Source organism: Pleurodeles waltl, chromosome 4_2 (genome assembly GCF_031143425.1).
Source record: "Pleurodeles waltl isolate 20211129_DDA chromosome 4_2, aPleWal1.hap1.20221129, whole genome shotgun sequence".
Lineage (NCBI taxonomy): Eukaryota > Metazoa > Chordata > Amphibia > Caudata > Salamandridae > Pleurodeles > Pleurodeles waltl.
Genome location: NC_090443.1, coordinates 864,568,996 through 864,593,502, shown reverse-complemented (window position 1 = coordinate 864,593,502; position 24,507 = coordinate 864,568,996). Strand labels below are relative to the sequence as shown.

At 44.7% G+C, this 24,507-nt stretch overlaps 1 protein-coding gene across 1 annotated transcript in view; it reads right to left on the bottom strand.

Moving 5' to 3' along the window:
* The window catches only part of TTC4 (tetratricopeptide repeat domain 4), a 170,017-nt gene that overhangs the window by 83,608 nt on the left and 61,902 nt on the right, over positions 1 to 24,507 (bottom strand). The window contains exons 3-4 of the mRNA XM_069232620.1: positions 23,872 to 24,033; positions 13,251 to 13,328 (exon numbers count right to left, since the gene is read on the bottom strand). Of these exons, the coding sequence (XP_069088721.1) occupies positions 13,251 to 13,328; positions 23,872 to 24,033 (240 nt within the window). The remainder of the gene's footprint in view (positions 1 to 13,250; positions 13,329 to 23,871; positions 24,034 to 24,507) is intronic.

The window sequence follows — 24,507 nt, the reverse complement described above, 5'->3', positions numbered from 1 at the left end:
GTTGTTGCAGGTTTCCTTGTTATGTTGCAGGTGAAGTTGCAGGCGCGGCAGGAGAAGGGACCTTTGTTGTGCTTCGTGTGGCCTGGAGGCACGCTGTGGAGGGACCGGGGTTTAGGGCGAGGAGTTCGCTGGCCGAGTAGCGACGTCTGGAGGTGCGGGGGGGCGTGTGAACCAGGGGGGGTGGCGCTGGGCGCGGTCCAGGCGCAGACGGGCTTGTCTCTGGCGCGCCAACCATTAAGAAGGGAGGCGGAGGGAGCGGCGAATGGGGGCGCCAGGGGGGCGGGGCCGCAGGGAGGCAGCAGCAAGGGGAAAGCGGCAAGGGGGAGCGCCCAAGGGGCGAAAAAAGCGGGAAAAGGCACAAATATGAAGAAAAGCACAAGGCACAAAAAGGCAATTCACAAAACACGAAATACAGTCACAAATACGGTAAACGGCACAATGCACAAGCGGAATACAGCAATCTGAAAGGGCACAAATGGGGGCAAGAGCGCAAGGAGGCAAGGTGCAGGAAAACGAAATACACTCACAGATACGGCGAAAACGGCACAGTGCACACGGGTCTAGTGACGCTTACCAGAAGCCCACTAGACACCAGGGATGAGGCGCAGGAGGATGCCTGCGGGTGGAGGAGGGCCTCGAACACGCTAGCAGCAGCATGGGCGGGGGTCAGGGACACGAGACAGCAAGGTGGTGCTGCGGACGTGGGGGGGCGAGCTCTGGACCTAAAACAGGTCAGAGGTCGCTCACCCTCGACACGCAGCGCCAGCCATTAAGAAGGGAGGGGGGAGGGAGGAGCAGCTGGGAGGCGGGAGGGAGCGGCGAATGGGGGCGCGAGGGGGGCGGGCCGCATGGAGGCAGCGGCAAGGGGGAGCGCCCAAGGGGCGAAAAAGCGGAAAAAGGCACAAATATGAAGAAAAGCACAAGGCACAAAAAGGCAATTCACAAAATACGAAATACAGTCACAAATATGGTAAACGGCACAATGCACAAGCGGAATACAGCAATCTGAAAAGGCACAAATGGGGGCAAGAGCGCAAGGAGAGGCAAGGTGCAGAAAAACAAAATACATTCACAGATACGGTGAAAACGGCACAGTGCACACGGGTCTAGCAACGCTTACCAGAAGCCCACTAGACACCAGGGATGAGGCGCAGGAGGATGCCTGCGGCTGGAGGAGGGCCTCGAACATGCTAGCAGCAGCGTGGGCGGGGGTCAGGGACACGAGACAGCAAGGTGGTGCTGCGGACGTGGGGGGGGGGGAGCTCTTGACCTAAAACAGGTCAGAGGCCGCTCACCCTCGACACGCAGCGCCAGCCATTAAGAAGGGAGGGGGGAGGGAGGAGCAGCTGGGAGGCGGGAGGGAGCGGCGAATGGGGGCGCGAGGCCGCAGGGAGGCAGCGGCAAGGGGAAAGCGGCAAGGGGGAGCGCCCAAGGGGAGAAAAAGCGGAAAAAGGCACAAATATGAAGAAAAGCACAAGGCACAAAAAGGCAATTCACAAAATACGAAATACAGTCACAAATACGGTAAACAGCACAATGCACAAGCGGAATACAGCAATCTGAAAAGGCACAAATGGGGGCAAGAGCGCAAGGAGAGGCAAGGTGCAGAAAAACGAAATACACTCACAGATACGGCGAAAACGGCACAGTGCACACGGGTCTAGCGACGCTTACCAGAAGCCCACTAGACACCAGGGATGAGGCGCAGGAGGATGCCTGCGGGTGGAGGAGGGCCGTGAACACGCTAGCAGCAGCGTGGGCGGGGGTCAGGGACACGAGACAGCAAGGTGGTGCTGCGGACGTGGGGGGGCGAGCTCTTGACCTAAAACATGTCAGAGGTCGCTCATTCTTGCATTCTTGCCACGGTACTGATTTGAGGTGTCTGTGTACCTAGTGATTAATACAAGACGATGTTTGCTGATAAGTGGCTTCAGAATTTAATTTGATCAATGTTTGTAAGTCACTTTGATTTTATCTGAACAATCATTCAGGTTATACTGCTGCACCACAGTTCTGAGATCGGCTAGTAAGAATTTACTGGTACTCCTTTGAAGTATTCAGAAAAAGACTAACATTTGCATTTCAGAAGGGCATTGAAAAATGTGTTGTTTGAGGAAATGTCTTAATGGTGCTGCAGGAGAACGTAGTCGTCCATGTAACGCCTTTGGTGTTTTACAGATCTGTTGTTGAGCAGCATCAACAGAGGAACTTATTTAACACCACAATGATGTAACTTGAGATACTAGAATTTATGACTGCACTTATTGTGCACTTGTCATTCAGTTACATATGCTGCATGAATTAACCTTTGCTGCTGCAGATTAATTGGTATCTGTGAGAAAGGTGCACAAATGTTCATATATTGAAAGGACCAGAAACAACAACAAAGAGACTGTAGAATCAGTAGCTTAACAGAAGGTCTACCAAAACACTTCTTGTCATCAGCAACGTTAGGTTTCAGTCCTGGCCTTTTCATCTTCAAGTAATAGTTTTCATGTCTTATTAGTACTTTTGAAACCAACCAAAACAAAAACTCCCATTAGGTTGCAAAAGAAAAATTCAGGACTGGAAAATGATGTCATTGTTCTTTTGCCCAGCATACCACCTCAAATAAGACATGTGAAAATCAGTCCTGCTCCTGCTCCAATAGGAACAGGCCAGCCCAAAGAGGTCCTCTCTGAACCAAAACACAAGCAACCCAAGACTGGTTTCGGCCTCACTGGGCTTCTTCAGTTGGGTTTAACTTGGTTCTAGTGGCACAGTGAGCAGCGTCAGGGCATTCCCTTGGCGACTTAGGGCATTAAATCAAACATGCAAAAGGTGATAGAAGGAATGTTCAGTATAAAAGCCAAAATGAATGTAATAAGGGGGAGCCGTTGGTCATGCCTTCTTTCCATCTATATTTTAGGAAACATACTCCAGGCCTTGAAAAGCATCAGAATCAGCATGGCATACTCGATGGCCTAGGAAAGTAAGGTGCTTTGGCTTTAGAAATGTAATTTGATCCAACTCAGATGCTTATGATGGATCCTTTGTACATCGAATATGAAACTTGAGCCTGGAAACCAAAGCCCAGGTATTCAAAAGGCTGCAATAAGTACTAATTTATGGAAAATAACAGCCAGGTTGACACGTTTCAGCAACTTAAACCCATAAGTTTTTTCAGTACGGATGTACGTTCAAGTTGGTGGTGCTGGGGCTGTACAATTAATGCAATTTATGTCAGTGTGCAGCCTAAGAACGGCTCCAAACTCCTGTTTATACAGAAGACGGGCTGTGGTTGCCTCTTCATGTTTCTGGTCTGGAGTGTGTACAGCTCATACATTAATCTATATATATATATCCAATATATATATATATATATATATATATATATATATATATATATATATATCCAATATATATATATATATATATATATATATATATATATATATATATATATATATATGATGGTGCAATTTCAGCAAATACTCCCTTTCTGACCCTGTGCATGGGCACTACATATGTTGATGCTATGGCTCCATGATTTCAGACCATCATGATGTAAACCTACGAAGGGGAGTGCTAGGAGCAGTGCTTTAATGGAAGACACTGTTCCCGGATGCATCCATAGGCACAGTGATCTCCGCAGCTACAGTCCTTATACCTGACCTTTTAGAAAGGAAAGCTCCATGCTACTGTCAGTAAAGGAGGATACCATCATGGCGGCTCCAGTTACCCCTGGACGGAGACCCTGGCCATAATCCAGCACAATCGCTAACTCTCACAACAACCAGGAAGACCATTACTCGCACATTAAGTGCAGTTCTAATGACCTTACCTTAATGAAACAGATCTAGTTACAAATATTTTAATTCATCTTACAGATGAAATTACATGTAACATTAACCTTAACATTATGTCTGAGACAAGTATGAATGCTTTACGGAGATATTTACTGGTCCTGACATTATTGAATTTTGTTAAAAAAATTAAACCGGGCAGTGTAGGAGGCTGGCCTGGCTTATAGTGGGTACCTTGTGGTACTTACACCTTGTGCCAGGTCCAGTTATCCCTTATTAGTAGAATAGAGGTGTTTCTAGAAGCTTAGGCTGTTAGAGGTAGCTATGGCAAAGCAGCTTAGGCTGAACTAGGAGACATGCAAAGCTCCTACTATACCACTTATATCATATAGCACTATATCACAAGAAAACACAATACTCAGAGTTACTAAAAATAAAGGTACTTTATTTTAGTGACAATATGCCAAAAGAATCTCAGAGGATACCCTCACTTAGGAGGTAAGTAATATACACAAATTATATGTACACAAACCCAAAACAGGTAAGTAACAGTTAGAAAAGTAGTGTAAACAATGTAGAATCACAATAGGATGCAATGGGTAGATATAGGCCTAGGGGCAACACAAACCATATACTCCAAAAGTGGAATGCGAATCACAAATGGACCCCAGGCCTATGGGAGGTTGTAGAGGGTCGCAGGGACTGTAAGAAAACAGTAAGGGTGTCTAAAATACTGCACCCCAAGACCCAGAAAAGTAGGAGTAAAGTTATGCTACTACCCCAGAAAGATAGTATAGGCGTGATAGGGGATTCTGGAAGGACCACAACTGCTACCAAAGCACTGAAAACGGATTCCTGGACCTGAGGACCTATAGAAGAAGGGGACCAAGTCCAAGAGTCACGGAAGTGTCCGGGGGGGCAGGAGCCTACTAAACCCCGGATGAAGGGGCAAAAGGGCTGCCTCTGGGTGGAAGAAGCCGAAGATTCTGCAACAACGGATGGTGCCAGGAACTTCCCCTTTGGTGAGAAGATGTCCCACGGCGTGCTGGAGGTTGCAGAAGTGTTTCCACGCAGAAATACCGCAAACAAGCCTTGCTAGCTGCAAGAGTCGCGGTTGAGGATTTTGGGTGCTGCTGGGGACCAAGAAGGACCAGGATGTCGCCCCTTGGAGGAGGAGACAGAGGGGGCGCTCAGCAACTCAGAGAGCCCCCACAGAAGCAGGCAGCACCCACAGAAGTACTGGAACAAGCACTTAGAAGATCTGAGGACAGCAGTCGACTCAGAGTCACAAAGGAGGGTCCCATGACGTCAGAGTCCAACTCAGAGAGTTGGGCAATGCAGGACGGAGTGCTGGGGACCCAGGCTAGGCTGTGCACAAAGGAAGTCCTGGAAAAGTGCACAGAAGCCCGAGCAGCTGCAAATCACGCAGTACACAGGTGTGCTGTTTGGAGTGGGGAGGCAAGGCCTTACCTCCACCAAATTTGGACAGAAGGGCCACTGGACTGTGGGAGACACTTGGACCCAGCTCCTGTGTACTAGGGACCACGCTCGTCAGGATGAGAGGGGACCCAGAGGACCGGTGATGCAGACGTTTGGTGCCTGTGTTGGCAGGGGGAAGATTCTGTCGACCCACTGGAGATTTCTTCTTCGCTTCCAGTGCAGGCTGAAGGCAGACAGCCCTCAGAGCATGCACCACTAGGAAACAGTCGAGAATGCTGGCAGGATGAGGAGCTACAATGTTGCTGGTAGTCGTCTTGCTACTTTGTTGCGGTTTTGCAGGTGTCCTGGAGCAGTCAGCGGTCGATCCTTGGCAGAAGTCAAAGAAGGAAGTGCAGAGGAACTCTGGTGAGCTCTTGCATTCGTTATCTGAGGAACAGCCCAGAGGAGAGACCCTAAATAGCCAAAAAGGAGGTTTGGCTACTAAGAAAGGAGGCTTGGCTACTGAAAGAGGTACGCACCTATCAGGAGGGGTCTCTGATGTCACCTGCTGGCACTGGCCACTCAGAGCTGTCCATTGTGCCCCAACACCTCTGAATCCAAGATGGCAGCAGGCTGGGACACACTGGAGGAGCTCTGGCACCTCCCCTGGGAGATGCAAGTCAGGGGAGTGGCCACTCCCTTTTCCTTTGTCCAGTTTCGTGCCAGAGAAGGGCTGGGGGATTCCTGAACCGGTGTAGACTGGCTTATGCAGAGATGGGCACCATCTGTGCCCATCAAAGCATTTCCAGAGGCTGGGGGGGGCTACTCCTCTCCAGCCCTTCACACCTATTTCCAAAGGGAGAGGGTGTAACACCCTCTCTCAGAGGAAATCCTTTGTTCTGCCTTCCTGGGACTGGGCTGCCCAGGCCCCAGGGGGCAGAAACCTGTCTGAGGGGTTGGCAGCAGCAGCAGCTGCAGTGGAGACGGGGAATTTTCCCTGAACAATGTGGGAGCACCTTGGATAGTGCCAGGGTGCCCACACACTAAGTAACTTGGCACCTAACCTTCAGCAAGTGAGGGTTAGACATATAGGTGACTTACAAGTTACTTATGTGCAGTGAAAAATGGCTGTGAAATAATGTGGATGTTATTTCGCTCAGGCTGCAGTGGCAGTCTGTGTAAGAATTTTCTGAGCTCCCTATAGGTGGCAAAAGAAATGCTGCAACCCATAGGGATCTCCTGGAACCCCAATACCCTGGGTACCTAGGTACCATATACAAGGGAACTATAAGGGTGTTCCAGTGTGCCAATGAGAATTGGTAAAACTAGTCACTAGCCTGCAGTGACAGTTTTAAAGCAAAAAGAGAGCATAAACACTGAGGTTCTGGTTAGCAGAGCCTCAGTGATACAGTTAGGCACCACGCAGTGAACACAAACAGGGCATACATTATGAGCACTGGGTTCCTGCCTGGCAGGATCCCAGTGACACATAGGCAAAAACAAACATACATACAGTGAAAATGGGGGTAACATGCCAGGCAAGATGGTACTTTCCTACGGGGAGTCCCTTTACGCCCACCCCCACATCAGCTATGGGGCACGTTGTGCTTATCCTCAACAGTTTCACTTTTTCCCCAGGAAGTGGAGACTGTAGTGGCAGCCCAAAATTATTTCCCAGTGTTGCAGCCACCCAATCCTATTGTTTAGGTTTTGTTGATCTGACTATCGATCAGTGAACCCAAAATGTCTAATGGGGGAGGGGAATAACATTTTGTCAAACTCCACAAATAAGTCATGCAGATATGCTCTAGACCTTTTCTCATATTAAAGGTTCAGGCCCACGGCTCACAAAAGCTGCCTCGAGTCCTCTGCGAGCCACAAGAGTTAATCCCACTAACTCAAATTAATTAAATTGCGGGATGCTACTAGGTGAGTGCCTAGATTGTACTCTTTGGTCTCCAATCAAAGGAGTGTATCCGCCATGTGCCAAAAACGGCTGTGAGAGAATGACTTGGGGGTGGAACTCACAAATACTATGTGGAAATAATACTGCTGTTTCAAACTCGATTAGTCTCCTCCAGTCACAAACACACGCTGTTCCACTGTACATTTTTATGTCGAGCATACTACACCCCGGACATGCTAGATAAGATAGACCCAGGTAGGACTCACAGTTGTCCCCTTTGTCGTGTTGAAAAAGCCGATTTTCTGCATGTGGCCTGGTTGTGTCGCCCAGTGCTGAAATACTGGAAATACTGGGGGCAAATGTTTGACTACATATTGATAATAAAATGATTAGCGGTATGCTGAACCTCAACCTGTTAGTGACATTGTTGAGGACAGTTTGCAAATAGGCCACGACACCGGTCAACACCTATATACTCAAGTCATTCAGATGCAGCATATTCTGTGCAGCTTTGCAATATGTTCCTCTAGCCATCTCATGTTTTTCGAAGCTGTACTGTACTGTTTGTTTTCTCTGTATCAAAACATTTTAACAAAATGTCCAGATGTATTTCCAAAATGTAACCTCTCCACGCCCTACTCAAGCTCCTTTTTAAATGCTAATTTCTCTGAAACTATTGGACAGATTTACACCTCACCAGGCAAAGGCTCATACCTGAATAACATTTTACCTGCATGCCAAATTTGATGTAACTCCACCGAACCATTTTTTTCTATAATAAGGAGCGAGGAATCCCATTGGAATTCGAATCGGAAATGGCACTATTGTGACCCTCCCCCTTTCCTTTTTACATAACAGTAACCCGTCAAAAGTCACTGCTCACAGGAGATATTACCTAGGTGACTGTGCCCTTCTTCATTCGAGGATGAAGAATAGTATTGCTCTTTAGCCCACTGGTTACTTTAAAGTACAACAGGGTCCCGAAAAACAAAAAAATCCAAAGTGAAGAGTGACCAGTTTCAGTGGAAAAAACGAGCACCACGTAGTGTAAAACACTTCTGGAAGATGCTACAAACCGAACTGAATAAGGGAATTCCTATGGTCAAAGAGGATGGATAATTATTCGTAGAACTAAAGGGACGTGTGACAGGAACACAATTGCCTCAGCATCTAGGAGGAACAAAATGGAATCAGGACTGAACAGCAGAGCAGACACTGAAGGATAAGTACAGATTCAATTTGAACAAATCGAGGCCTCTCTTACATACACTCTTTAACAATTAGGACCTTCAATGAAAGATGACGTTTGCCGTGTTCATTAAGGAACCGCCTCTTGGCTTGCGTTTGGTGGCCATAACGGAAAGGTTAACTAATATTCCTTTGTTGTACATTGCGCCATAAAATCTGAGAATAAGAATCCCCCACTTGTAAATGAGGCCTGCTTTTAGGGTGAACAGGAACTGGGACAACTGGGACAAGAATACCACCAATGAAAGCGTGTTCGGACAGAGCGAGTAAGCACCACTTAGGAAGTCGGATTCTCTGGCAGAAGTAGCGGAGGAGGAACCTGCCAAGAGTGCAGGGTGTGGGGAAGTGGAAAAGCTGGAGGAGCAAATCAGAAGTATGTGGACTGAAAAACACACAAGGAATAATTACCTCCAGCCAAGGCAAACGCAAGAGGTGATGCGGTAAACGTTGCTGTGCGGAGCGGGGCTGAAGGTGGTGAAATTCAAATACATTACAATGTGCCTGTGAGGACCCGCAAAGAATACAACATGCTGCAAGAAACAGTGAGGACCTGGTACCAGTGTCATGTAAGCTATAAAGCCCTAGCCAAAACAAAATAAAAAGTTAAAAGAAAAAGAATATATATGCGCCAAAAAATACACATTGGCCGACCAGTCCCCCAGCCCAAAATTGGACTCTCACTGTGAAGCGAGCCAATGGCTGAAGTGGGGTGACTCGTTACGTCATGTGCTGGTGGGCAGAAGCAAAACGTGAATGAAACCTTTATACCAAAGGATGAAGATGGCTGACTGAAATGCATTGTTTATAAGTATGCATATTAATGTATTTAAAAAAAATAATTGGAAAAACGAATTTGTGGTTAACGTCAGACATAACCAGAGTACTTCCTCACTCTGAACGAATATGGATGGTTCATATCTTGAATCAAGGATGTTAACTTAGTAAACATTAAAACGGTAATCATTTCCCAACAGCAGTTAAATATTTAACGGATAGCTGTGAAATTCAAATACTTTACAATGTGCCTGTGAGCTCACTCTTAGCTAAAGTAATCAACCAATCTTACCCTTCTGCTTGCTGTTCTGACCTTAAAAAGCCAGAAAGGATTTTTTTTTTTTAAATGAGGTAAAGTTTTAAAAAACCAGATACGCACAGTCAGAGGAAAGGGAGCAGAGTAAAATAGTTAAAACATTGAAATGATAGGATTTTACCAATTCTAATAGATGATTTTCAAAGTTTACATCACCCAATTAAGCTATTAGTAGTAAAACCAACACTGGAGAAGCCACCTAACAAAACGACAACTTTAGGTTGCATTAATCAAGTATGTAATTTCCCTCACTGATAATACTCTCTTATTGGAGGGAAAAGGTTCATGTGTGTGACTGTTGGAAACCATTTTTCAATTTGCGGTGGGTAGTAGACCCCGGACACTTGTCCCTATTGTTCATGGCAGAATATGTGAATTTAAATGGCAGGGAATCACTGTGCCAGGGTGTAACTGTTTCGAATGGCGGGCGATTGGGATTTTTAAGATGCCGTTACTGAGTTGGGTGGTCTAGAGCTTCAAATAAAAGGAGTCATGTACACTTTAAAGCAAAGATGACCATGCTTCTGGAAATTAAGATCCAGAGGCTCATCCAAGCATTTCCAATGAACCTCAACAAAAGATGCTGTTTACAATGGCGAGAATTTAATGGAGAACCTTATTTTTTTCCCCCAATGTCTCTTGCTGGCCTTGGCACAATATTTTGTATGTATGGTTGGTAAAACTCCAAGGATCAGCTGAGAGGTAATCATGAACTTGTAAAATGATTGGGTAGGCCTGACACTGCTAATAGAGGAGCGACCATGTACAAAGCCCAATTGTAAAGAATGGATCAGGCTTGGGATGATCCTTTTAAGTCGGGTCATTAAGATCTTCGCAAGTATCTTTATGTCTGTAGTGATCAGCGATATGAAGCGATAACTTGCACACCCGGTGGGGTATTTGTCTGGTTTTAAAATTAGGCTAGTAAGTGACTTATTAAACTCGAGATGCAATGTGCAAGAGTCTACAGACTCCTTAAAGAGTTTATGAAGTAGGGTGCCATGAATTGCATGTTGAGATTATAGAATTCGTTCAGCAAGCCATTGTCCGCCGGTGATTTATGGCTAGATAGACCTGTAATAGCCTCCAAGATCTCCTCCTCTAAGAACAGATTTCTGACCTCTAACAAAGTAGGAAGTTAGAGGTCATTGAAATACTCTTGTTCACATACAAGGTTATCCGGCACCTCCATGCATTAAAGGGTGCCAAGAAAGTGAGCAAAAGTGTTCTCAATCTCCACCAGATGTGTCACCAATCTTCCTGGTTCATCACACACTGCTGATATGGCTTGACTGACGTCCTCTTGGTGTAACTGCACCACCAGAAGTCTGCCCACCTTTTCCCCCTGCTCATAGCTGTGCCTAAAATGGCACCATTAAGTGTAGTCAGCCTGTGTTGTGAAATAGGGAGTTTAGGTCACACTCAGCCATCTAAAGCTGGCGTAAGAGGCCCAGCGTGAGGTCGCCTGTATAGCTACTAGTGAGGTTATATACCTAGTCTTCTAGTTGGACCTGCCTCTCCCGAACCTTCCATTTTCGCACTGCCGAATCCCTCATAAGGTTCCCTATTAAGGTAGCTTCCCTGCAGCCCAAAGAACATGAGGTGAGTAAGTAGGGGATTTATTGTCCATCAAGTACTAGCAACGGGGAGTCATACATTTGTTCTCCAACATTTGATAATGGGAGGGATTCAATCTCTGGCATTTGGAGGTGGGTGAGATTTACTGCAAATCTATCTCAAAGACTAAAGGGGCATGGTCAGCAATCGCCCCTTCTCCTATCGTGCAGTCTAAGAGGACTAATGGGGGTTGGTCCATCAAGAAGTCATTTTTCCTTGAACAAGACCCACGTACACAAGGAAGGAAAGTGTTTTCCTTATCTTGTGGGTATGTCAGACACCATGAGTCAAATAGGCTATGGCCCTGTAGAATATCCTGCAGGATAGCCCTTATCTCGAGCATTGGTCTTGTCTAAGGGTGCCAACCAATCCAGATATGGGTCCAACCCTAGATTCCAGTCCCCTCCCATTATCACTTTTTACTGCCAAATTCTGTCAGAGTTCTAGATAGAGATAAGAAAAAAAAGAGGCTCATGATTGTGGACATATATGAATCCCATTATTAGGAACTGGTACAGTGTTTTGAACCTTACAAATATGTAGTGACCCAAACGGGTCCATCCACATCTTCAGATCGTTATGGGAGAAGGATCTGAGGAAGAGAAAAGCATCTCCTCACCTCTTCGGGGTTGGGAGCATTGTGGGTGTCTGACAAAAAGCGACTGCTAATGACTCTACCCACCCAATCCCTATATATATATATATCACACATATCAGTAGGTGAGGACGTGGCCAGGTGGAGGATGAGCAGGCGGCCAGATACGTGCAGTGTACTGCCAAAGGTGCAGTAGTAGAACCAGGTGGAAAATATAGAGGACATACAACTATATCCAATTGGGAAATAGGTGATGGTAGAACATTTACAGTACATAGCATAGAGGAGAGGACCCAATCTAAAACAGCACAGTATAGCAACAATACTGTTGGTGCATAAAAAGAGTACTAAACGTAACTCTGTTTAACCAATGCAATAGCAATCGCTGCGGCTAAATGTCACAATGGCTCTTTTATACATAAAAACACCGGGATCCATATTGGAGCTGACTTTTTCCATGATACCATAATATGCCAGAAGAAACTCCGGACACTGCGAAAAAACTTTTGGAAATGTTATCATCTGTTATGGCTTCCTGGAGCGGACTACTAAGTTGCTTAAGATAAATTGCAGACTCAGAATTTGTAGATCCAGAAGATCTTGAATAGTTTCTATCCTATTTTGACAAACAGGCTACAGACATCTCAATGCTGGTAATTGGACCATGCGGCGCACAGAGGCGAGATTTGGCCAAGTCTCAAAATAAGACCCTACTAATTATGATGTTCCCTCTGGACATCAAAGCTTGGATGCTGTACTGAAAAAATTTGGGGGGAGTGAGGAGCTGGGCTAGAGCACACACTATGATGGTTTGGATTCGGCTGCCAACGGCCATGATAAATTGCCGCCCCCTCATCAAATCCTGAACATTTCCACACCTTCAGGGTTACTTTTGGGGGACCCTAGACTCTCTTCATGAGTCCTATTTGGTAAGATCCACCTGATAACCCTTGATGTTTATCTCTGATAATAGTCATATGCTATGTGTTCTCCGTTGGGAATGGTTACTTATTTTTTTACATGTTTCCCCTTGTCAATATGCCTTTACTTTTGCTGGTTTGCCCTTGTAGCTCTGTTTAGATCCGATTTGCCTGGGATATTTATTGGTTATGATGCACTGGGAAGGTGCTGGCGGGAAAAGGTTTGGGAGGTTCACTCTCCAGTGTAAAAAAGTTCATACCTCTGTATTGCATTCGTTAAGCACATTCTCACAATAAAGGATACAACATTTCTAAACTTTAAAGCTTCAGTGCTGTTAAAGGGATGTATTGCTCACAAATGAATCCCAAATGTTCTTACAAGTAACACATACTGGTTAGTGATAGCAAACACTTCTGCCACATAGCCTAAATTCAAACACCACTGCTTGGTGTAAGTCATAAATGTGACATGGGACATTGTTTAACCTACTTCCCTCGTTCAATGGAGGACGCAGCAAAATTCCAGCATTTAAATGTAATTGCTAACTCAGTCATGGAAAAGGCTTGCCCTCGTCATAAATTCTATTCAATTGTTGCTTTCTTACAACACTAAGTTTAATATTAATCCTCAATATATAATACAGCTTCTATGCATCTGTGGTATTCTTACCTCTTACAACTGCTTTAAGATGTTTGGGGTTATGTTTCCTTGCTGCAATTGCATCATTAAGAGCAGAACGAAGGTTACCTGATTAAAAACGAGAGAACATAGATTAAAAGTGTTAAAGTATTACATTTCAGCTTGGTATTGGAGATCTACACACTGGGTATGCTTGCACAAATTCTACAATTTAAACATCCTGAAAAATCTAGGGAGGAGTTAGTTGCATTGATAGTGCATGTTTTCCATTTAAAATGTTCTAAAGTGCAGTATTCTTTCTAACTGAAAACATCTAGCTCACGCCTACTGCAAAAAATATCACATCATCCTACATTACCTCCTCTCCCATATTCCTTTTGCCAGGCTATGCTTGGTGAGACAGTTTGCAACAAGACACATTTTTAAAACAATACAAAGACTTCCAACACACTTCATGGGTTGAAAGTATTTGCTCTAACTTTCATTAGATCAATAATTCAACATCAGAGTAAGAGCATGTCCTGTAAGTAACACCAAAGCTATCAGCATTAGAAGGGAGAGTCTTTAAGGAAGACTGGGTCATGAAATAATGAAAATTACCCTCAATGATCAAGCCACTGCCTCCTCGTCTATCTTCGTCCCAGAACTTATGTGGTGAGGACACATTAAACATTACTCTTCATCTTATCAAGATAATCCTCACTATTTACTGCTTTGAGAGTAATATTGTCCCTCAATATACTTATTCTCCTTTCAAATAAGCTGTGGTGTTTCTCACACCAATACACTGTTTGTTCTCTTTTGTCAACAGCAAATAACGCTGTAAACATATTCCAAGGACAATGAGTTACATAACCTGATAAACTGCTAAACACTCCCCAAAGCAATAAGGTAAGCAACTCCCTAGTGAGTCTTAATATGCTGCATCCTGTAGCAAGCTGGCTATCAATGCAGTGTACCACTGTACCAGTGTATGGGTACCCTATGGAGATAGTACAGGCAACCCTTATTAGTTGACAGAGGTTAAAGTAATAACCCTAAACGCTCTGTTTCGTTGTACTATGGCCCAGCAGTTTAGGCTTATCAGACTGTAGTGCTAAGCATTTGCTGAACACACAGAGTCAATAAATGAGACACACACTCAAGAAGAAACTCAAGACCAATTTTAGAAAATTACCGACAATTTTATATCATTTTAGACATCAAAAATCTTCAGAATTAGGCAAGTCCTGTTCAGAATATTACTTTGCAAAGCGAGGTAAGTAAATCACATAAATGCGCTTTTACACGGTAATGCTTTTCAATGGAAAAAGAACATGTACTGTATACAGATACTTGCAACAGTATTTCAGGGGTGTTCCTTTAGCTCTTACTGCACTAGGGGGGTCAGGGGCACAAAAACCACTGGCAGTTCGGTTTTACCTGCCCTGGGGTGTTGAGGTGCTAGACAGGTCGGGTACCTGACGCACTGCACAGCTGGTGAAGTGCGGTTTTGTGGGTTCCCTTCAGTGCCTAGATTGAGCACCCTTATTTTGGCTCTAGGCCTGTATCCTGTGCTCTTTTTCCCACATACACATTTTATTTATGTATTCATTCTGTTATATTTAGCACAGTTCGCTTTTTAGCTTGTTTCTTTTTATATTTTAATCAGCTGTCTTTCTGAGAAGTCTAAGTAATTTGTGTTTTACATTTATCAGTCCTTTGCACACATTTCACTATTTGCCAAGCTCAAGGCTGTCATGTTGTATACATGATAACTTTACTAAGTATTGTCACTCCAAGAGTTACGGAATCAACCCTCAACCATAGACATATCATCACTTTAGGCCTGTTCTTAGAACACGACATGTTTTGCTATATAAAACACTGCATAGGCCTAAAGAGGGTAGCCGGCATTCCAGCCATGGCCGTTTGAGCGTGTACACCACTTCGTTGACAGCTTCGCTGATCCTGGCCACATCTTTCCAGTCAACCAGGAGGATTGCCAGCAGACAACAGGCAGACCCTTGGCCACCTTTTAGGTATGAGGTTGGGGTTCCTTCCTTAGACCAGACAGGCAGAAGAGCTAACACCACTATGCTCTCAGATTTAGACATCAGAGTGTATATAGGAATCACTAGCTCTTTTGATTAGATCAGGATGGTGGAGCTTTTTATATATTTTTTTACTCTAATGGTCACAATCATTACTATGAAATGTTTCATCTTCCTAATAATCATAGCTCATGTTTTTTTTTTTCCATCGGATGCAATTGCTTCAATAAATATGGAAACTTACTCTGCATCTAAATGTCTGCCTTAGCATGTGTGAGACTTTGTGTAACTGAGAGAAAGGGGTATGATCTGTTAACCACGAGTTCCATGAGCAGTCAGTGTCATGTTTCTAGGCTGCCACAAATTACCTTTTATTTTCTAGGCTTCGGTGAGGTGCTGCTAGCTAGTCGGCGAAGTCTGTCCGACAGCTTCCAGTCAGTGTGGAACTGAATCAGTCACCCACACTCGGCGGTGCTGCGGTCCTAAACTAAGCAGTCTTACCCACAAGGTAAGAGTTCCTATGACATGGCGCCACCAGTGTTTGGTCAGGTAAAATTTGATGGACCTCCTGAGTACCTCTCTCTTTCATGCTAACGGTACCTTAATTACCTTATATGGAGACGTCTGTAGTAATAGGGAAAAATCCTCATTAGCTAAATAGGTAGTACCTAGCTTAGTCTGCAGGTTGTCCAAGCTTGGACCTTAAAAGAATTCCCCAAATTGTTGTTTCTGTCTCAACGGGTAAATATGAGCCAACCCTCTCACACAACATTCATTAACTCATGGGCTCACTGATGAGGTGTAAAGTTTGTGGTAGACGCACTGATGTGTACAGATGAAACATTTTTTATTCCTGGGTCACCTTTCCAGCAGAAGATGCAACCATTTTCATAATTACACAGTAGTAAACGTACCTGTACAATACAGAGCATATGCATATTTAGGAATACCACTTTTTTATAAAGAACACCAGAACTGGTTTCAAGGCACCCTGCCACACATTATACAAATGTTAGATTAGGTCCCCTAAGTAATGGTGGATTTATATGGCCAGAATTTGCCACATATACACTACATCCCGATGTACAAAACATGCTTGTAGCGGATATACACCACTTATACAATCATTTAGTAGATGATTAATTCAATTCATAATGAGGACCTTAAATACCGCACCAGCGAGGGCTGCTAAAGAGGCACCACATTTAGCTACAACCAGGTTAAACCCAGCGATCGTGCATTCAATAATGGGTAAGGTTCTCACCAAACGTGAGGAAATTTCTTTTTGGATGGCACAAAAAGTAAAAGCGCTGGAAGCAGTGTTCCCCATACGGGACCCCAAGATAAACATAGAATTCTCACAATGTGTTTGCCCTTTGGGATGGTTCCCTCAGTAGATAAGAGTGCCACCTGGGGCACAGTATTTACACTACCACACACGGTACACTGACACTTGCACACCTTCCAGAAACAAAGTAAAACATATTCAAAATAAGTACAGGACATCCCCTGCCCTGGATATGGAAATACAATTAATGGGCAAGTAATATTAAAGGGGAAGCAGTAGCACTGGCAGTACGCCAACGGCTCAGAGATGTTCCTCCACAACATCAGGAATGTGAACTCCCAATAATTATCACTGACACTTATACCAGTATAGGTTGAGACCTTCTGGGAGCCAGACTAGGTAAACCAGAATTACAAGGTAAATCCAGTAAGAATAATACCAAGCAAGCGTAAGAGGGTTCTAAAAAACATTAGGATAAACTGAAAAATAACAAAGATAAACTAAAACAAAGAGGAGAATATCCACATTCAGAGACCTCAGAAAAAAGATATAATATCAGAAGTCAGGAAGCTTTAAAAACTACTGACAGATATCAGTATACTGATGCGCACCCATATCGTTCCTTTCAGGACTCGCCCAACAAACTAGGTGAGAGAGGAGGGCGTCAGACCACTGAAACGAGTACGTGAAACTGAAAAAGGAGTCACAACACTCTTCGATGATTCAAGAAAAAGGAACAGAAACTTCCAAAACAATTAAAAAATAAAAAGGTTGCAGCAATTTTGGCTAAACATGCCACACTTATTGAGAACATTACTGAACAACAGGACATGGGCAGTGACTCTACTACACAGAGTGGCAGAGGTCACAATAGTTGACCAGAATCTTCAACAGGTTCTGGATGTGACAGCAACTAAAAACTTCCTTGAAGCCGAAACAGTGACCAGGCGTGTCTCCCCACCCGACAGAGGTTACAAACTAAAAATTCACATTGAGGGAGTGTAAGGAAATGCCTCCTTGGCATGGTTACCCCCTGACTTTTTGCCTTTGCTGATGCTATGTTTTGAATTGAAAGTGTGCTGAGGCCTGCTAACCAGGCCCCGGCACCAGTGTTCTTTCCCTAACCTGTACTTTTGTATCCACAATTGGCACACCCTGGCATCCAGATAAGTCCCTTGTAAATGGTACCCCTGGTACCAAGGGCCCTGATGCCAAGGAAGGTCTCTAAGGGCTGCAGCATGTCTTATGCCACCCTGGAGACCCCTCACTCAGCACAGACACACTGCTTGCCAGCTTGTGTGTGCTGGTGAGAACAAAACGAGTAAGTCGACATGGCACTCCCCTCAGGGTGCCATGCCAGCCTCTCACTGCCTATGCAAGTATAGATAAGTCACCCCTCTAGCAGGCCTTACAGCCCTAAGGCAGGGTGCACTATACCATAGGTGAGGGCACCAGTGCATGAGCACTGTGCCCCTACAGTGTCTAAGCAAAACCTTAGACATTGTAAGTGCAGGGTAGCCATAAGAGTATATGGTCTGGGAGTCTGTTTTACACGAACTCCACAGCACCATAATGGCTACACTGAAAACTGGGAAGTTTGGTATCAAACTTCTCAGCACAATAAATGCACACTGATGCCAGTGTACATTTTATTGTAAAATACACCCCAGAGGGCACCTTAGAGGTGCCCCCTGAAACCTTAACCGACTATCTGTGTAGGCTGACTGGTTCCAGCAGCCTGCCACAACCGAGACATGTTGCTGGCCCCATGGGGAGAGTGACTTTGTCACTCTGAGGCCAGTAACAAAGCCTGCACTGGGTGGAGATGCTAACACCTCCCCCAGGCAGGAGCTGTAACACCTGGCGGTGAGCCTCAAAGGCTCACCCCCTTTGTTCCAGCACCACAGGGCACTCCAGCTAGTGGAGTTGCCCGCCCCCTCCGGCCACGGCCCCACTTTTTGGCGGCAAGGCCGGGGGAAAGAATGAGAATAACAAGGAGGAGTCACTGGCCAGTCAGGACAGCCCCTAAGGTGCCCTGAGCTGAAGTGACTCTAACTTTTAGAAATCCTCCATCTAGCAGATGGAGGATTCCCCAATAGGATTAGGGATGTGACCCCCTCCCCTTGGGAGGAGGCACAAAGAGGGTGTACCCACCCTCAGGGCTAGTAGCCATTGGCTACTAACCCCCCAGACCTAAACACGCCCTTAAATTTAGTATTTAAGGGCTCCCCTGAACCTAAGAATTTAGATTCCTGCAACTAACAAGAAGAAGAGGACTGCCGAGCTGAAAGACCCCTGCAGAGGAAGAAAAGAAGACACCAACTGCTTTGGCCCCAGACCTACCAGCCTGTCTCCTGCCTTCCAAAGAAGCCTGCTCCAGCGACGCTTTCCAAACGACCAGCGACCTCTGACGCCTCAGAGGACTGCCCTGCTTCAAGAAAAGACAAGAAACTCCAGAGAACAGCGGCCCTGTTCAACAAAGACTGCAACTTTGTATCCAGAGGAGCAGATTTAAAGACCCCTGCAATCCCCGCAAGAAGCGTGAGACTTGCAACACTGCACCCGGCGACCCCGACTCGACTGGTGGAGAACCAACACCTCAGGGAGGACCCTCCGGCGACTCCGAGACTGTGAGTAACCAAAGTTGTCCCCCCTGAGCCCCCACAGCGACGCCTGCAGAGGGAATCCCGAGGCTCCCCCTGACCGCGACTGCCTGACTCTAAAAATCCCGACGGCTGGAAAAGACCCTGCACCCGCAGCCCCCAGCACCTGAAGGATCGGAACTTCAGTGCAGGAGTGACCCCCAGGAGGCCCTCTCCCTTGCCCAGGTGGTGGCTACCCCGAGGAGCCCCCCCCTTGCCTGCCTGCACCGCTGAAGAGACCCCTTGGTCTCCCATTGAATTCTATTGGAAACCCGACGCATGTTTGCACACTGCACCCGGCCGCCCCAGTGCCGCTGAGGGTGTACTTTTTGTGTGAGCTTGTGTCCCCCTCGGTGCCCTACAAAACCCCCCTGGTCTGCCCTCCGAAGACGCGGGTACTTACCTGCTGGCAGACCGGAACCGGGGCACCCCCTTCTCTACATTGAAGCCTATGTGTTTTGGGCACCTCTTTGACCTCTGCACCTGACCGGCCCTGAGCTGCTGGTGTGGTAACTTTGGGGTTGCTCTGAACCCCCAACGGTGGGCTACCTTGGACCCAAAACTGAACCCTGTAGGTAATTTACTTACCTGCTAAAACTAACAATACTTTACCTCCCCCAGGAACTGTGAAAATTGCAGTGTCCACTTTTAAAACAGCTTATTGTGTTTTATGTAAAAAGTATAAATGCTACTGTAATTATTCAAAGTTCCTAAAGTACTTACATGCAATACCTTTCAAATGAGATATTACATGTAGAATTTGAACCTGTGGTTCTTAAAATAAACTAAGAAAATATATTTTTCTATAACAAAACCTATTGGCTGGATTTGTCTCTGAGTGTGTGTTGCTCATTTATTGCCTGTGTGTATGTACAACAAATGCTTAACACTACTCCTTGGATAAGCCTACTGCTCGACCACACTACCACAAAATAGAGCATTAGTATTATCTCTTTTTGCCACTATCTTACCTCTAAGGGGAACCCTTGGACTCTGTGCATACTATTCCTTACTTTGAAATAGTGCATACAGAGCCAACTTCCTACAGGGAGACATTAAGCACATCATTAAAGTGATCTTCTGGGGAAGATTAATACTAAGTTATGACATACTAGTGGCAGAAAACCCGAAGTTGTTCGTATGCTCCCACAAGGGGAAGATGTAATTGTGCCTTCTTTCTCAGTCCTTGTTCAAGGCACAGTAAAAGAAGCCTATGCCGCACATTAGGCTTTGGAGCAGGCTCCAATGCTGTACTGCAAACACATGGGGTGGGATAGGGATTCCCCATACTATGTAATTCTGATACAATCCCCTTCACAGGTACAACCTCAATATCCTATTAAACGTGAGGCTGAAGCACCAGGGAAATTCTCTCATAATTTGAGTACCAGGGAGTAAATGAACCATCTGTATCTCCAATGAAAAAACCTTTGTTCCCCATAGCTAACCCAGACCATTCATATAGAATAGTCTTAGATTACAGACACTTAAACAATAACACACGCACATTTGCCATACAGAATTCACACAGTACATTACTAATGAACAACATAGTGTGCAAAAAATAAGGATATGGATATTTCCAATATTTTTTTGGTGCAAAAATCGAGTGTCTGAAAGCTGGGATTTAAGTGCATTCTCCACGTTGGGTTCCAAACTGAGATTTTGTTGTTTACCTCAAGAGTATAAGAACAGTCCAGGATTGTTCTCAGCTCGTGTAACATCAATATTACATAATATTGACCCTAGGCGTTGTCTTATGTAGACGACATCTATCTGAGAGATGATGACCGCAACACACACCTAGCGATGGTGGATCACATTGTTTTAGGGTCTGCCGAACAGGACTACCATTTCAATTTCAAGGCAACAAAGATTGCTTTGCTGAGTGTCCTATTTTTAGGATATTAATTATCAAATGAGGGGAACAGCCTGGCTCCTAAATTCCTAGAGAAATGTGCACAATTATAACCATCAAGTGCCATCAAGAAACTGCAATTGTTGCTTGGTTTCTTTAACTTTGGCAGAATTTACATTCCAGAATATATGCAATGCATTAAACCACTTTACAATTTAATTCGTCCAGCAAACACTAGATACCACAATACACACAAATTACACATCAACATTCTTGAAGCTAAACATTTGCACACATGTGAAGCAAAACAAATTTGGTAATCTGGATTATTATGGGTGCCATTGGGTACACCTATGTCACATTCAATGACGGTGAAAACGTACCCCTAGCATGCAAATCACACCTGTACTCTAACACAGAACAATGTTTTGTGTCAACATAAGAAATACTGACTTCTTTCCAAATGGCTGTCATAAAGGAGAGACCATTAGCCCAAGGGAAACACATTATTGCTGTTAACCCACTGCCAGTCCTAGAGGCTTTCCCAAAAGCAAGCGTCCTGAAGGCAAAAGCATTACACCCACGGTGGACACAGTGGGCTAACTCCTTGACTGCCTCTGATATTGATTAAGTTTTTGATCCAAAACTCCAGACCCAAGAAGTTCTGCAATATGAAGTTGAATACCCCACGTCTACCAACATTTTGCCTCCCAATAGATACAGAATAATAATCTACACTGATGGTTCAGCTCAACCGGCTGCAGGTACCAAACATCAGTACCCCGCGGCTTGTGCAGCTGTTTGTGGAGTAAGAGGGATGGTCAATTCCACCCTCAACAAACCTACATGCAGTCGCTAAGGGACTGCACAGCACAAATTGAGGAACTCAAAGCTTTGATCTTGGCAATGTACTATTGTGTTCAGTCCTTTAATGAATACTTACACTTCTGGTGACTCTGGGCTCAGAGATTCCAAAGGAAACACAATAAAACACGATAAAACACAGATTTTTTTTGGGGAAAGTGGCAGATCTTAAAGACAATCTGCCACTGGCTCATGTAGTACATACATTGGGTCACCAACGTTTTGGAATACACCTTATAGGAAACTCTTTGGCTGATGAAGCAGCCAAATCTGCAGTAGCTACGGCTTCTGTTGCTGTGATAATGCTTACTAATACAAGGTTGAATGATGAAACACTGGCTGCCATAAAAGCCTTGGCTGATGGCAAGCCCTTACCAAAAGCATATCCTGCAAGATATTCCTACCACCAACAATGCCTTTGCAACAATACCAGGGGTGAGTCATCGTGAGATCCCCAACCAAGGCCACAGACTAGATCTCATCAAAGCAGCACATGAAGGGGCTTCTTATGTCCATGCTGGTGTGGCAGCTACTATCTCACTTTTGCAGAAAACGCTATTGGTGGCCTGGTCTATACACACAGTCCTTAGTTGTGACATTTGCCAACAAATTAAAGGGTCCCAGCGGGTGGTATTGTGGCCAGTGGACACAAATGGTTGTCATGCACATTTTGTTAACTCTACAAAGGGTTTTAGAGCGAGCAGACCTGACCCTTGTTTCGTCATAACACAACACTCTTGAATCGCCACCACATACAGCCTGGGTAAACTTTGTCAACAATGGTCATCAACATACTCCTTAGATACCTGCCAATTGGTTAGTCACTGTACACTGTCACATTTAGACTTCTCCTGTACAGGTGAGCACCAAACAATGAGTCCAGCAGGACCAACAAAAAGAGAAGTTTTACTAGAAATAAGGGGGAATAGAGACTAAACATATGGGAGGCACTGCTATTGTGAAGCAGAGCATCTGGCAGGCGCAGAAAGCTTGAGCCTAATATGGGGCTGCAAGTACGACAGCATGTGAAAAGACAGGAGTTCATGCAGTCGAACCGAACCATCCAATGTGGATTTGCACACTTAGTGGAGAACATGAAGTATAGAGGCAAGATGTCCCTGCAACAAGTCATTACCTTCTGGAAGATTCACGGTGGGATGCATAATCCAACCTGTGTGCATTGTGTGCCACTTTGCATGGGTCACTGTTGTCCCCAGAGTGAGGTGCTCATGATGCCACCTGACCCAAAACAGATTATTCTATCAAGTCCCACACGAAAAACATTCACCAAGGATTAGGAATGGAGAAATGGAGCAATAAAATAATTCATTTCTGACTTTCAAGGTGAGGGAAAACATCAGTCTTCAAGGCCAGCAGAGTGACAGAAAAGCCCACAGAGTTACAACATAGCACCTTGAAGAAGAGATCGCATGTTTACCTGGAAGCCACTGAGCAACATGCATAGCCTGCTCACGCCAAACCAGAATTTCATTGGAGTGAGCCCTATTCTCTTGCAATTGTCTGCTAATCAATTAAACTAATGATTTTGAACAGTACATAAAGATCTGTAAGCCAGCCAAAAGAAAGTCGAGTAGTCCAAGGCCAGTGAACAAGCAAGAGAATGGGGCACGAGAACCTGCAGATGGAGAATGAACGGTGTGACAGTCAATCATATCCAAGAATTGTTGATCCATGCTATAGTACATTTCCTTTTGTACAGAAATGTGATAATGTACCCTGTCAAGTGGTAGTAATCCCTCATTGAGACTCGCTGAGAATATGTTATTTCCATTGTTGAAAGAAGGAAGGGGCAATCATGACCCACTCAAGGCTTTGCTTCTCATGAATCACAACCCTTGCAAACACTTTACAGTGGTAATAAATAGCATATTATGCTCTGTATGTGCATGTATAACATTCATCACCCTTGCAGACAGCCTTCTGTCTCTCCAACTACTGTTATTACCTAGATGAAACTGTGCAGCAGCCCTGTTAGTGTAGAGTATAGCGATCAGCTCCTCGTTGCTGCTCTTCTTGTTAAGGCCCTCTGTATACGAGATAATGGCTTTCTTGTAATTCTTTTCTTTAAAGTATTCATTGCCCTCATCTTTGTAGCTCTTTGCTTGTTCTATAGAAAAAACAATAAGACTGTTAAGAAGAGAATATGTTAATGAGGAAATAGATAAAAAAAAAACATTTGAAATGTGAAAACTAATGCAGTACACTTTTAAAACATAACACTTTGCTCAATTTACACTTGTGGTAATGGTGGTGATCTGCAACATTGTACATTAGCGGTCTCTAAAAATATGTTCTTATTTACATTTCCAATGCCAGTGAATAAATGCCTAGGTGGGAGCCAGTACACAAGGAATGCACGGCTGCTCATTAATGCAGAAAGGTTGGGTATTCTGCGCAAATATTGTATGTAGGAAGTTGGCTCTGTATGCACTATTTCAAAGTAAGGAATAGTATGCACAGAGTCCAAGGGTTCCCCTTAGAGGTAAGATAGTGGCAAAAAGAGATAATACTAATGCTCTATTTTGTGGTAGTGTGGTCGAGCAGTAGGCTTATCAAAGGAGTAGTGTTAAGCATTTGTTGT